Raw genomic sequence first — 13,981 nt, forward strand, 5'->3', positions numbered from 1 at the left:
AATTGGACAAACGTAGTTCTATATTCAAAACAGTTTCGTTCTCGTTGTGTATGAGCTCTTTTTCAAGATATCGTTTATAAATTGCGTACCATTGCCCGTTCATAAACTAAGTAGACTTTTGAAGGACGGGGGAGATGGTGTTTGGCCTAAATCTACGATGTAATTGTACTGTGATATTGTATTTTTTTTTAATCGTCATCAAATACCACTCAAACTAAAAATTTCTGTGATATCAGAAGCCAACCGATGAAACACTGACGAAATTATAAAGCTAAATCTCTTGGCGGATCGACTGAGAAGTTTACTGCAGGAATTAAACGGCTACGCAGTCTTCAATACGGAAAACGAAGTTTATTGTTTGCCCGACGGTTCGACACAAAACCCCAGTGTCGAAACGTCGGGCAAACAATAAACTTCGTTTTCCGTATTGAAGACTGCGTAGCCGTTTAATTCCTGCATTATAAAGTTATTAAGTTGGTAAAAGACTTACAGTTGATGGATAGTTGGATTTAAAGTTCCACCAACAGGCGGCGCTAGAGAACTTACAAATTTAAAATTTCATACATCTCAGGACTTGCAGTTGATTTATCAATAGATGCGAGATATTGCCACTAGAAGACGTTAGTTTCCATTTTGCAAAAGCAGTAAAGGGATTAGAATTTCTTGTAAAGTATTCTACAAGCTACAACTTTTTTCCCTTTGGACACATTGTATTCAAATCAAATAGTAATCAAAGATCAATATATAATTCTTAACTTTCAAAATTTAATTTGATTTGATTCACTTATTCCTGAGATATGAGAGTTAATAGAACACCAGTCAAAAATATGATTCTGCTTAAAGCGTTCCATATTTGTGTAGAGCTAACCAATCTAGTCCAAATTTGTAGAAATTACAGATAACAAGATGAGGAACTATCAGTCAAAATTTGAGAATTTTTGATATATTTTATATAAAGTTACGGCTTGTTGAATGTGTTTTGGGTAATTAATAAAATTGGCATGCTTTTGAAAATTTGCAACTACCACCACTGTGTGGCAGTAATTAATACCATTCGGCTATTAAACTGAAAGTCCTTGATCTACCAAACAACTTTAATGAAGCAACAATCTTTCCAATTAATCACGATCCCGAGATATGTAAAACTAAAAATGTGTATGCCCTCTAGCGGCTCCTAGTGGAAGGATTTGAAATCAAACGGCCCATCAATTGAAAGTTCTTGACCAGCCAAACAATTTTGTCGTGGACACCAACTGTCTAAATAGTTAGGATCTTGAGATATATGGAATGAATATTACGTCAGTGATATATTAATTTTTGATATAACAAGAATCACCTGTAAGTTTTTGACTTATCAAACAACTTTGCCAAAGAAACTAACTCTCTAAGTAATTATAACTATGACTCTGAGGTTGGTTATTTTGTCAGAATTAGGTCTATTTGTCTCTGGAATCACAGAAATTGATGCCCCTAAGTGGTATGCAGATCCTCAGGTATGAATTTGGTTCAATAACTGCTCGCACATCTTAAAACGTTTTAAATTGAATCAATGACATTGCATAAATTATTGAAAAAATGTTTAATTCGACGGCATGATTAGTAGAGTGGGTCATCGTTTATATGGAAAAATGAAAAATTCAAAGGTATCCCATCAGATCAAAGCTTTTTTGATCCCATTTTAGGACCCAAATAAGTGTGCAAAATTTGAGCACGATCGGTTATGTCTACGTTTTGCGCATCGCGTTTAAAGTTTGTATGGGATTTTACATGGGAAAACACACTTTTTTGCATTTCTCTTATGACAAGCTCGAATTTTTCTAAAACCATGTAACTAATAAAGTGAAAACATAGCCTAGGGTGTCCTGAAAAACTTTGTCGAAGACCGCGAAGTGATCGGATGCTTATGAAAAAAGTTATAGCGTTGGCATTGCTTGCCGAAACAGCATGATTTTGTTGCTATTGTTATTCCTTTACATGTTAAAACATAAACGCATGCATGCGGTTCGTTGGTTATAACAATTTTCACAAGCATCGGATCGCTTTACGGTCTTCAACAAAGTTTTTCAGAACATCCTAGGCTATCATTTTACAGTATCGGTTAAAAAGTTTCAGACAATTTTTTTCAACTTATAACAGAAATGCAAAAAAGTATGTTTTCCCATACAAAATCCCATACAAATTTCAATTGCAATGCGGAAAGTGTAGACGCAACCGATCGTTCTCAAATTTTGCACAGATACTCAGGACCCGAAACGGAACCAAAAAAGCTTTGATCTGAGAAAACGGTTCCGATGACCCACGCTAATGATTAGTTTTATGCTGCAAAATCTAAATATCTGGCGGTGCGAAGTAATGAATATCAACGGTTTAGTCTTTGGGACAAAATTGGATGAATATGGTTCGTACTAAGCCGAAGATGGGTACCATTAACCTTCATAAAGGAGTTTTCATACTGCTGATAGCTATAACTTGGCGCTCCGAGCCATTTATCACAAAACGGATGTTCAATAGAATAAAGTTGCTCTTGGAGCAGTGAAAATAATGCAATAATATATTCACAAATTCGGGGAATTTTGGCTGATTATTCTGATTCTAAAATGATGCGCTCTTTCGTGACGTTACAACGCGAGCAGAACCCTGTTTGAAACTGAACGGGCGTTGTAACGTCACGAAATGTAAAAATCCAAAAACGAATCCGAAATGTATATGTTTTATTTCACTGCATTGAAGAACAAACCAATAAACTTCAATGGTGGGAGAAATTTTCAGTTTAAAATAAAAATCCGAGCAAATTTTTCAAGATGTTGGCTGCACGGAAGAGGGGGTCAAATTCTAGCGCGTTGTAACGTCACGCTACAAATACGCATTTTAAACAAGTTTTGCTAGTGAAAACTTTATGTTAAATAGGCCAAACATATCGGACATTTTACAAGGAATCTGAATATGACAAAATATTTTGAGGTTGACAGTCGTTTTTATGAATTATAGTGAAAAATCTGACTACGAATACGTAGAAACGTTGTAACGTCACGGTAGAATGTGTCTTATCTCGACGGCGTGATGAGTTATTTGCTGAAAATTTTAAATATCTGGTGGTGTAAAATAGTGGATCTCAGCGCGCTAGTCTTTGGAACAAAACTAGAAGAATATGGGTGATACTAAAGCGAAGATGGGTGCCGGTGTCATTAACCTTCATGAAGATATGAATACTGATAGCAATAACTTGGCCCTCCGAGCCATTTATCACAAAACGGATTTTCAATAGAATAAAGTCCTCCTTGAAGCAGTGAAGATAATGCAATGATGTATTCACAAATTCGGGTAAATTTGGCTAATTATTCTGATTCTGATGAGATTCATGATGTGCATTTTCGTGACGTTACAACGCGAGCAGAACCCTGTTTGAAACTGAGCGGGCGTTGTAACGTCACGAAATGTAAAAGTCGATTATCCAAAAACAAATCCGAAATTTAAATGTTTTACTCCATTGAATTGAAGAACAAACCAATAAATTTCAATGGTGGAAAACAAATCAGAATATCATAAAAATCCGAGCAGATTTTTTAAGATGTTGGTAGCGCGTTAGAGATGGTCGGATTCTAGCGCGTTGTAACGTCACACTGCAAATACGAATTTTGAACACGTTTTTCTAACGAAAACTAAATGTTCAATAGGTCAAATATATCAGAAATTTTACAAGGAATCCGAATATAAAAAAATATTTTAAGGTTTACGCTCGTTTTCATGAGTTATAGTGAAAAATCTGACTACGAATACGTCAAAACGTTGTAACGTCACGGTAGAATGTGTCACTATAGAAAATTATATTGCAAAAGGATTAATTTTGAATTTTTGCCATTTTTTTTGAAATTTCCCATACAAACTATGAGCTCCATTTTTTCTAATGCCTACTTTTGCCGAATGTGACTGTTATGCAGTTATGAATTTGTACATTGTGTGACAAGTACAATGATACACTATGCTTAGGGAGTCGAGAAAATTTTCTCGACCGGAATGGGAATCGAACCCGCCGTCTCCGGACTACTAGGCTAACTAGAGACCCTTAGAAGGACCTTAAGAGAAAACAAACCATCATCGTTTAGTAAAATCTCAACAGTAGTTTTCTCGCTGAAATCTCAACCAATGTTAAAAGAACTATCACTGCACTCTGGCCACCATCTGAATAACAGTGAAATAATTTTCAATGACGGCTTTGTGACTTAGAGGAAGAAAACTGTTTTTGAATATTGATGATTGCTGATGACTGAATGATGGATATTTGAGCCTTAAGGCCCAATTAAGAATGGCAAATGTTCCAGAACTAAAAAAGCACTTTTTCCCAAATCGAAGAAAATAAGAATGTCCGATTGTTTATATAGTCAATTATAGTTCGCTTTTTTGTCATTCTGGAGAGAAGTGTTTTTTTTTTAGTTTTGGTTAGCCGCTATTTCGAACCACTCAACTTAATTCTTGTAATTTATACCACAACATTTGTGTGTTTTGCGGACGACATTGACATTATCGCCAGAACGTTTGGGACGGTGGCAGAACTGTAAACCCGCCTGAAACGCGAAGTAGCAAAGGTCGAACTGGTCGGACGAAACAAAATACATACACAGAAAGAAATCTTACGGTAAATATGAATACAAAGTTGTTGTAAAATTTACTATGGCTCTTCACATTGAGATTGACAAACAAATTGGTCAACTTAACCGAAATGTAGTGATAGATACTATGTTCTTTGAGAAATTGTAATACTGGTATAGACTACATAATATAGTTAATTGTACTACGCATTTTTCCAACGAAAGTACTGCTTTTGCAGTAACGCTTACTATGCGTTTTACTATCGTTGTACTTTTGGGACCTATTTTACCATGTCCATGGTTGTCTCAAGCGTGTTGCACCGGCAATTTTCAGCTGACCATATTTTGTATTCGATTGTACCACAAACATGGTACTTTACTGTGCACTTGACGTTCGCCATTTTGACAAGTGGTCTGCCGATTTGTTGCTGTCGGTTTGTTTGTATCACTTAATTTAATAATTGTGTGTTAAATAGTCAAAAAAAATCTTGCAGCGAGACTTTTTATCAGCGGAAAATCATGAAGGTGAGTTTATATTACATGTAGTCTGAGTGAGTTGAAATAAGTTGCTAGAATTCATTACAGCAGCAAATTGTATTGTGCAGCACACCCGGACAATCCGGATGAGGTGAAGTCGCTCCAGGTCAGCAAGTGCCTGGATTGCTATGCGGTAAATGTTCCGGGAACGAGAAGTACAAGGTCCACTGTCAAATGATCGAGCATTCAGACTGCTTAACCATCTCACTACTGCAAATCCATCCGGATTCTGTCTCATAAAAAGCATGTAATGCTGTTCGACTAAGTGATTTTGCTATTTTAAATAAATAAATAAATAATGTTTATGTGCCAATTTGCTTCTCACAATATGCGTTAGAGGCTCTAGTTATTGAAATAGTGATCAAATGTACTAATTTAGCATATTCCTATGGCAAAGTCGTATAAGTCAAAGCCAGACGCTTGGCCAAAGGAGTACGCTAATTAGAAAACATTTGGTTTCTATTTCAATAAATAAAAATAGAGCATATCTTCTAATTTGCCATGTATCACAGAACCCCGCAGTATAAAAATAGTTAAACATTATTAAATTTACCATGACCGAGATATATTCAGTAAGCGCAACAATGGTTAGCTCAACCATTTCTGTAGTAAAATATAAACACTGCAAACATGGTAAAAATTACTGCAACGCACAACATTTTGAATATGGTAAAAATGACCACATATTTGGTAAGGATAATAGCGTCATATTGTCTGCTGAAAAACGTGGGTACATTGCTGTCAAGTTAACCCCCTGAAATAGTATTTTCAACTGCAAAATTTTTTTGCGTGTACATGCTGGTAGGCGGAACCGAACAGGACCGAGTCCGTCTAGGTAGTAATGTGACGATAGACGGATATACCTTCGAAGTGGTGGTCGGAGGAGTTCGTTTATTTCGGATCCCTACTGACGGCTGACAGCAATGCTACCTAGCCGTGAAATACGAATGCGTATCATCAGTGGAAGTCGTGCCTACCAAGGTTTTTATATAATGGAAGGTTAAGCAAGACGTTTAGTTTGTGGAGAAAAGCAGAGGAAGCCAAATTTCAAAGGAATTTGCTGAGGGGGGTGTTTGTTTTCAGAATTTCTCACGGTGAAAAAATAATGGCCGCTCAGCCAGTTTTGACATCTAAGACTACCTTAGAATATGTAAATACCTTGGTGCCTACTACGGACTCCAGAAGAAGCTGCGGTCTAAAAAGACTCACCCACGCACCAAGTGCATCATGTACAAAACGCCAATAAGACCGGTGGTCTTCTACGGACACAAGACATGGACCATGCTCGAGGAGGACCTGCGAGCTAAGGACGATCTTTGGCGGTGTGCAGGAGAATGGTATGTAGCAGAGATGAATGAACGAGCTCGCTGCACTTAATGACGACCCCAGCATCCAGAAGGTGGTCAAAGCCGGATTTGAACTGCGGGCAGGGCATTCTTAAGGAATACTGGGGATCTTTCCTAGTTGTAACCCAGTTAAAAAGACACTACACCATCTTCAACCAGAGGTTTCACAGACTGAACGATCACAAACACGACATCGGACAACACACGAAACACACAACGGTCAAGTGGAGAAATTTCCGTTAGAAGAAAGTTTTCACGGACTGGAGCGGGAATCACCTACGAAGTTGTGAAACGCTTAGACGACTCACGCCGCCTACCGCATGCCCGTCGCCATAATTTGAAATTATGAGTGATCATCATAAAACATTTACAAATTGTTTGAAACGTGAACACATAGCTGTGAAAAATATAACATTGTCATAAACATGGTTCAGTTTTGTTTTAAAGAGTGAAGAAGTTCGAGATAAGACTGACTTGCGATTATTTTCATTATGGGACAATCTATATTATAAATTATAATATTTTATATATTTTCATCTACGCAGCTGAATGGTCATCTAAAGATAGACGGAAAACTGTTTTTAACTCAATCCATGGTGATCTAAGTCCTGCCAAGACCTCCCTTATTTACACCGATGATGAAAACATTATTGAATTAGCTTATACTAACCTCGATAACTGAATTGAGTCGCTGAATTTCGTGATGCGCTCGCTCCAACTTCTGTGCGATCTCTCGCTGCTTCAGAACTTCGTGTTGAAGCTGTCCTTTGAAATTCTTCGATTCAAGCTGCAGTCGTCTAACTAGCAATTTATTGTCATTATCCTTCTCTATTAGCCTAGCTTCCAGATCACGTACTCGCTCTGCAAGCCTTTCACGTTCTTCAAGGTGTCTGTTGAATAAAAAATAAATAATACACAACATTCAATTCCAATACTACATGGAAACCCTTACTTATCCTTATTCAATTGAATAAGGTGCTTATTTTGATCACTAATAGTCAATATTTGCGCATCCTTTTGCTTCAACTTGTTCAACAACTCTTTGTTCTGGTTTTGTAGATTCCGGTACTTCGTTTGATAGGTTCGAATTTCTTCTGCATGTGAATGTAGCAGTTTAGGTAACTCCGCGTTTGAGTTTTCATACTTGGATAAGGCGGAATCTTGACGTTTTTGTAGAGCTCTTAGCAAACGGTTATCCTTTGTTAACTCCTGTCGGTATTTAAATATTTGTTAAGGTGCAGAAAGTTTATTCGTAGCAAAGTTTAACTTACAGCTATCTGATGATGTGCCACTTCCAATTGATTTTGTAGCTGTTTGAAGCGCAACATTCGCGCCGACATCACCCGGTGTCGTACATCGCTGCTGGAGGCTATCACAATTGCCGGTTGCCGGGCAGCGGCCGCTTTTCGCCGGTGAAGTGCGGAAAAGTTTGAACTCTTGTTGGAGTACAAACTTTCCATGCTTCGCATTGAAATTCTGAAATAATATGATCATTTGTGTTATCTATGATGTTAAATTTTAATCAATTAAATTCAATTATTATGTGTTGAAGGCAAAATGAAAAGTAAGCAGCAAAAATCTAAAAAGTAAAAAGCATTTTACATTAAATATGGTGTATAACGCTATTTGTGCTTTGCGAATACCTCATGTTTCAGCTTATGTTTAAATGCAATTGATTAGCAGTCGAATATTTGTAAATCGATAAAATATTCCAGTTATAATTCCTCCTTGATATGTCAAGCTGTCTCCTGCTGTCACTAATCAAGATCCTTGATCAATTATTAACGACCTAGCAAGCGAGGGTGTGATAGACTACTAAAAACGAAGGTTAATGCAGTACGTACAATTCGTGGGTATATGATGATAGTCACTGCATTCGCTTTCGTTTAAGTAATGGCTATGGTAACTATACCAACATTCACATATACAAATTCCCCCTGATTGCCGTAACAGGCCGTAACTATAAGAAATTTGCCGTTGTTATGCCTTTGTTTAAATACAAGAAATGAAAGCATATTTCTGCCAAAGATTGCAAGAAATGAATTCTCGATTTATAACACTGTGTACCAAAGGTATGAAATTGCTTTTCTAAATAAGTAGCAAAATCCATTTTATTTTAACGAGTTAAGTGTTGTAACCTAAAAGTATGAAAACTACCTTAAACAGAAACTTATGTCTATGAATTTCTTGCAATTTGAGCAAATGTTATCTTTCTTCTTTTTTTTTGGGTTTACGACCCAGCTGAAACAGAGCCTACCTTAGTGCATCCTCCACCGTCATTACCTTAAATGTTCTTTACCATTTGATCTGCAAAGTGTCTTGTAACGTTTTTTTTCGAACCCTCGAAAGCAGAATACCCTCTTCGATTGAGTGTTATCAGATTTATACCTTTTTAATTTCGTACTGAATCAGAGGAAGACTACAAGTGGTAATCGAAATACGTTATGTAACTTTTTTTTTGCAATTTCTCATCTTAATAGGCTGTTTTACCTCACGCAAATCTGACAGGAAAAGGCCTACTTTCCCACACTAAGTAAACAGTGCTCAAGTGCTGTAAAGGTTCATTACAGCACTGATTTGCGTTGCGTAATGAACCATTACAGCACTGTTTTCTGTTTTGATCAACTTCTTGATGCTTTCTGGACGCAGTTTTGAAAAATTGTGTCAACTACACAGTATAACCTGCTATGATCAGATATTTTTTAACAAGGCTATGAACATCAGTGAGCAGTTTGATGGAAAAGTTTTGTTAAAAACTATCCTCAAGCGGTAATTTATGAAATTGCAAAAAACGTTGTACGCAACTCGGTGCAGAACTCGATTTTTGCAGCACTCGTCGTAATTATCCAACTCGACAAGCCTCGTTGGATAAATGTACGACTCGTGCTGTAAAAATCTTCATTCTGCACCTTGTTGCGTAAACTACTATTTCTTATATTTGGCAAAGGGGGAGGGGTAGTATATTCGATTTTTTATGCCAATTATCTCTTTGTAGGTTTTGACAAAACAAAACAAATCCTCCGGGCAACTCCAGTTTTTCTGAAATTCCGATGGATGCTCATTAGACCTGCTCACTTTTTTTGACCTACCCGTGTCACATCAAATTATCAATCCACATGCAAAAACAAGGCTTCAGTCCAAAATTGAGCCAAATTGATAAAGGTTTAGAGGTGTATCAAATCGATTTTGTGTTTTTCGAGCATTTTTACGGAAATGTACTTCAATATCCAGAAAATTGCACCAAAAAGGTACCGAAAATACCGTTAAAATATAGTTAGAATAATACTCTACAACTTTGCCGAAGACACTACGGTGTTTAAATTGCGTATTTCAAAATTATTCAACAATTTTCGTTAAAAAATCACCAAAAAATACAATACTTTTACGATATTTCATGTAAAAGTCATGTAATTTTACATTGTTTTAGGTGACTAATTTTATGACCTATTGCTCCTATGTGTAACGAACATTTCGTCCATACATCATTTTAGTGTAGAAATTCGTTTTCATTGACTAATTATCAAAAGTTTGTCACGTTGATACTAAAAATTGTACAGAGTTGCCAGCATACAATAAAACAAAGTTACCCATGATTTGAACGTCATTACACTTCTTTGTCTCATCTGCATCAGTTTAAATTTGGTGAAGTTGGTTGAGCATGCGATTGTGGATTCGAAGATTCAAGGTTCGAGTCCTTGAATAGGATTTTTTTGCATCTCGATCCTGCTATAAGTTGATGAAACTACGCACTGCATCTCATTGCAATTTGGCATCATGACATTGTTTCGGAACCCTAGAGTGCATAGTAAGAATGAAGTTTCTCTTCATCGTGTAGTTGTGCTGATTTATGGGTAGATAGATAACAAGTAAGCTCCACCCCCAGTTGTCTGTAAAATGTTGCATCCAGAAGCAATTCCATCATCGTATTGAATTGTTTTAGCTAAATTGATCATTATCAAACAGATTCACCCAGCTGATCTCGTCGACACGATTTATTCTCAACAAGTAAAGTAAATATCTAGCTTGTCCTGGAATGAGCTTAATTGGCAGGTCCCGATCATTATTATTTGGGAGATTGCGTGTAAGTCATGGCAGATTCATCATCCTAAAAAAAAGAAAAAAAAGTTTATCATGTATTTGAGCTTGAACCTGGGACCTTCTGATCCGCAAGCTCGAGCCTTACCATCTGCACCATTTCTGATATTTAAATCAAAAGACATTAGAATACGATGGCATGACGTCTTAATCATGGGTAACTTTGTTTTAATTCATGCTGGTAACTCTGTGCGATTTTTAGTATCAACGTGACATACTTTTGATAATTAGTCAATGAAAACGAATTCCTACACAAAAACGATGTATGGACGAAATGTTCGTTATACAAAGGAGTAATCGCTAATTAATTTAGTCACCTAAAACAATGTAAAATTACATGACTTTTATATGTAAAATCGTAAAAATATCGTGTTTTTTCGTGATTTTTTAACTAAAATTGTTGAATAACTTCGAAATACGTAATTTAACTCCGTAGTGTCTTCGGCAAAGTTGTAGAGTATTGTTCTAACTATATCTTAACGGTCTCTTCGGCATCTTTTCGGAGCAATTTTGTGAATTTCTGAGAAAATTTCTGTGAAAACGGCTAAAAAAACACAAAATCGATTTGATACACCTTTAAATCTTCATCAATTTGGCCCAATTTTGGACTGAAGACTTGGTTTTACATGTGGATTGATAATTTGATGTGTCACGGAGAATCGGAGAAAAAAAGTTTCAAAGTGAACAGGTCTAATGCTCATGTTCAACCAAGCTTTCATTTATGAAGTAAAAAACTACCTAATACAAAAATGTTTTCAAATTTCTTAAGATCCCAGTTCACAGGATCAAATATTTGTCCAAAAAGAAACCAGTGCTTAAACATCTTATTTGACTCGATCGAATTTTCATTAGTTTCAGATGTTGTTTCTTGAGTTCTTCCCTTGTCAAATATTTGACTAATAACCTTAGAAATTCAATAATTCAAAAATACATCATTTGCCTTGAAAATTTCATTTTTAAATTGCTTTCAAAGTTTTGCACGAATCCTAACAGGTTTGCCAGCACATTATTCACTTGTAGTTGTCAACAGTTTTTCACATAAGTTTCGTTGAAATTTCTCGATTCTGAATTCATTTAGGGTTTCTTTGAAAATTTCTTTCATGCACGTGTGATATTTCAACAAACATCTCCTATAGATTCCTGTAACAAATTTGGCTACAGATATATTCATGATTTCTTTTTTTTATGGGTAGATATATTCAGGATTTCTGATACAAAATTCCTGCATTAATTTTACAAGAAACTAGCTGTCCCCGGCAAACTTTGTCTTGCCTACTGCGTTTTTTGACGTTTCAAGTCCCTAGCCAAGCGCCCAAGTCCCCGTTCACAATGTATGAAAACCCGATTTTGAAAAACTCTCAATTTTCCCATATTTTAGGCCTCATAAACCTTCCTTGGGTGAAAACTAACAGAACAAAACTTAGACGACCCAAATCGGACCATCCGTTCGCAAGTTATGCGCGGTCCCACGTATGCCACTGCATTTTTATATATATAGATTCCACAAGAGATATAGCCAGAATTGCCAAACACATAGCAAGAAAATGTATAATTACAGGCATTCTTCGATATAACGTACACATTTTTTTTCTCTTTGTACGTTATATCGAAGTGTACGTTATATCGAAGCAGAGAAAAATTCAATATTTTTTTATGCTGGTGTTGATGTATTCGACTTGAAATTAACCCCAATTAATGATTTCAGTGAAATTCGCAAAACCAATAATGAAAAACATGAGTATTCATAAAAAAAACTTTTATGCAATTCAGTATCATAATTTCTATTTTTTTTAACTCATTCCGGTAATATAATGGTAAATTTTCCTGAACTGATTCATTATGCAACTGAAATGAGTTGCATAATGAAAAATAGTTGCATAATGTTCATTATGCAACTCATTTGAGTTGCATTATGAACATTATGCAACTAAAATGAGTTGTATAATGAAAAAATCATTACATAAAATTTTTTTGTAATTACGAAGACTACCCTTTCAGCACAATCTTTTCTAAGCACACAAACATGTTTCAGTAGAGACCACGTGCTAGCTTCCGTGCTAGTCAGCGTAGTTTTTTTTTGTTTGATCAGGTAGGCTATGGTGTATTTTATTAGTAGGTGGCACCTGGTGTCACAAATGATCGAGCTTCCATCGTCAATCAGCAGCAGTGGGCACAGGTAGGCACCAGCAAAAGCCGTTTCAGTTGCTGTTTTTACCTCTGAACCAATCTGATCGGTAATCGAATCAAATATGTAGTCCTGATTCCGATTCAAGTAATTCAGCCGATGTAGAAGCAGCAGCTGCATGTGCAGGAGTCGCGGCCGTTGGAACAAAGTGCATGATGGCAAAAGTGCCGAAAAGTGTTACTTTTCAGCACTCTTAAGAGTGTCGAAAAATGTTGTATGCAACTCGTTGCAAAACTCGATTTTTTCAGCACTCGTCGTATTTATCCAACTCGAAATCCAACTGAAAAAATCATCATTTTGCAACTTGTTGCATAAATAACTATTTCAGCACTGGTTAGCCGGGTCGCTCAATAGATTTCCAGACGTGTCTTCCATAGGCATCATGGCATTTATCTTAGTCCCACTAAGGCAACGTGAGGCATCGTAAACGAGACGAATGTCGCCGGTATTTAAGGCTTCCTCGCCATCGTCGGTAGGGAGTCCACCCAAGCTCGTTTGTCCCGTCTACAGGAGCGGTTCACTTCCTTTTTAGCGAGCCGAATAGCGCTTACGTATTCGACCTGTGGCTTTGGTTCCTCGTGTTTTCGCTCGATCTATTGCAGCTTTGGCGTTCTTTCGCTTCAGGTGTCATCTGTGATCCATTGCTTTCTTTGGGTGCGTAGCTCATCCAAATTTGTAAGTCTTAGTTATTTCGTGTCGTGAATGTTACCGAGAAGTACCAGCATAAAAATGTTTTAAAGTTTACCATGACAAAACGTGATTATCGAACCTCAAACGCTTCTTGTGTGCGTTTTGTTGCATCAACCGGTTCGATAGCCTTGTGATAGCGTGCAATCCTGGTGATCTCAAGGTTCTTGGTTTGAATCTGGTAATTAATTGTAATTTGGGTCCTTGGTTAAATTTGAAAACATGAATCTGTTGAATTTAAAACGAAACTCAGTCTGCACGAATTTAGTGGCGTTGTGTATTTAAATTAACCGTTATGTGTCCGACAAACTTTTTGCTTTTTTCTACACCGTGTATTTTAAATGGGTGCTGGGTACCCGGGTACCCTGTCGGCCACATAAGGGTTAACCCTGCAGAATAGTAATTTCAACCGCAAGCCGTCTATCAGTGTAATACTCGTGTTTGTGTCCCACCCAGCTAAAAGCTCTCAATAGGTTAGAAAGGGAAAAAGTCAGGCTCCTCCATCCTAAAAGAACCCATCATAACGCTACACTCCGTTGTGCAAA

General features: G+C 36.8%; 1 protein-coding gene across 3 annotated transcripts in view; it reads right to left on the minus strand.

Annotated features, from left to right (window-relative positions):
* The window catches only part of LOC109414264 (lebercilin-like protein), a 28,093-nt gene that overhangs the window by 10,877 nt on the left and 3,235 nt on the right, over positions 1-13,981 (minus strand). For 2 of the 3 annotated variants that reach the window (XM_062848813.1, XM_029879683.2), the window contains 3 exons: positions 7,741-7,945; positions 7,422-7,678; positions 7,140-7,359 (listed from right to left, as the gene is read on the minus strand). In XM_062848813.1, coding sequence (XP_062704797.1) covers positions 7,140-7,359; positions 7,422-7,678; positions 7,741-7,945 — 682 coding nt within the window. Of the gene's footprint in view, positions 1-7,139; positions 7,360-7,421; positions 7,679-7,740; positions 7,946-8,112; positions 8,486-13,981 lie in introns of those variants that run through there. The other variant, XM_029879682.2, reaches the window with a different exon arrangement.

Source organism: Aedes albopictus, chromosome 2 (genome assembly GCF_035046485.1).
Source record: "Aedes albopictus strain Foshan chromosome 2, AalbF5, whole genome shotgun sequence".
NCBI classification, from domain to species: Eukaryota; Metazoa; Arthropoda; class Insecta; order Diptera; family Culicidae; genus Aedes; species Aedes albopictus.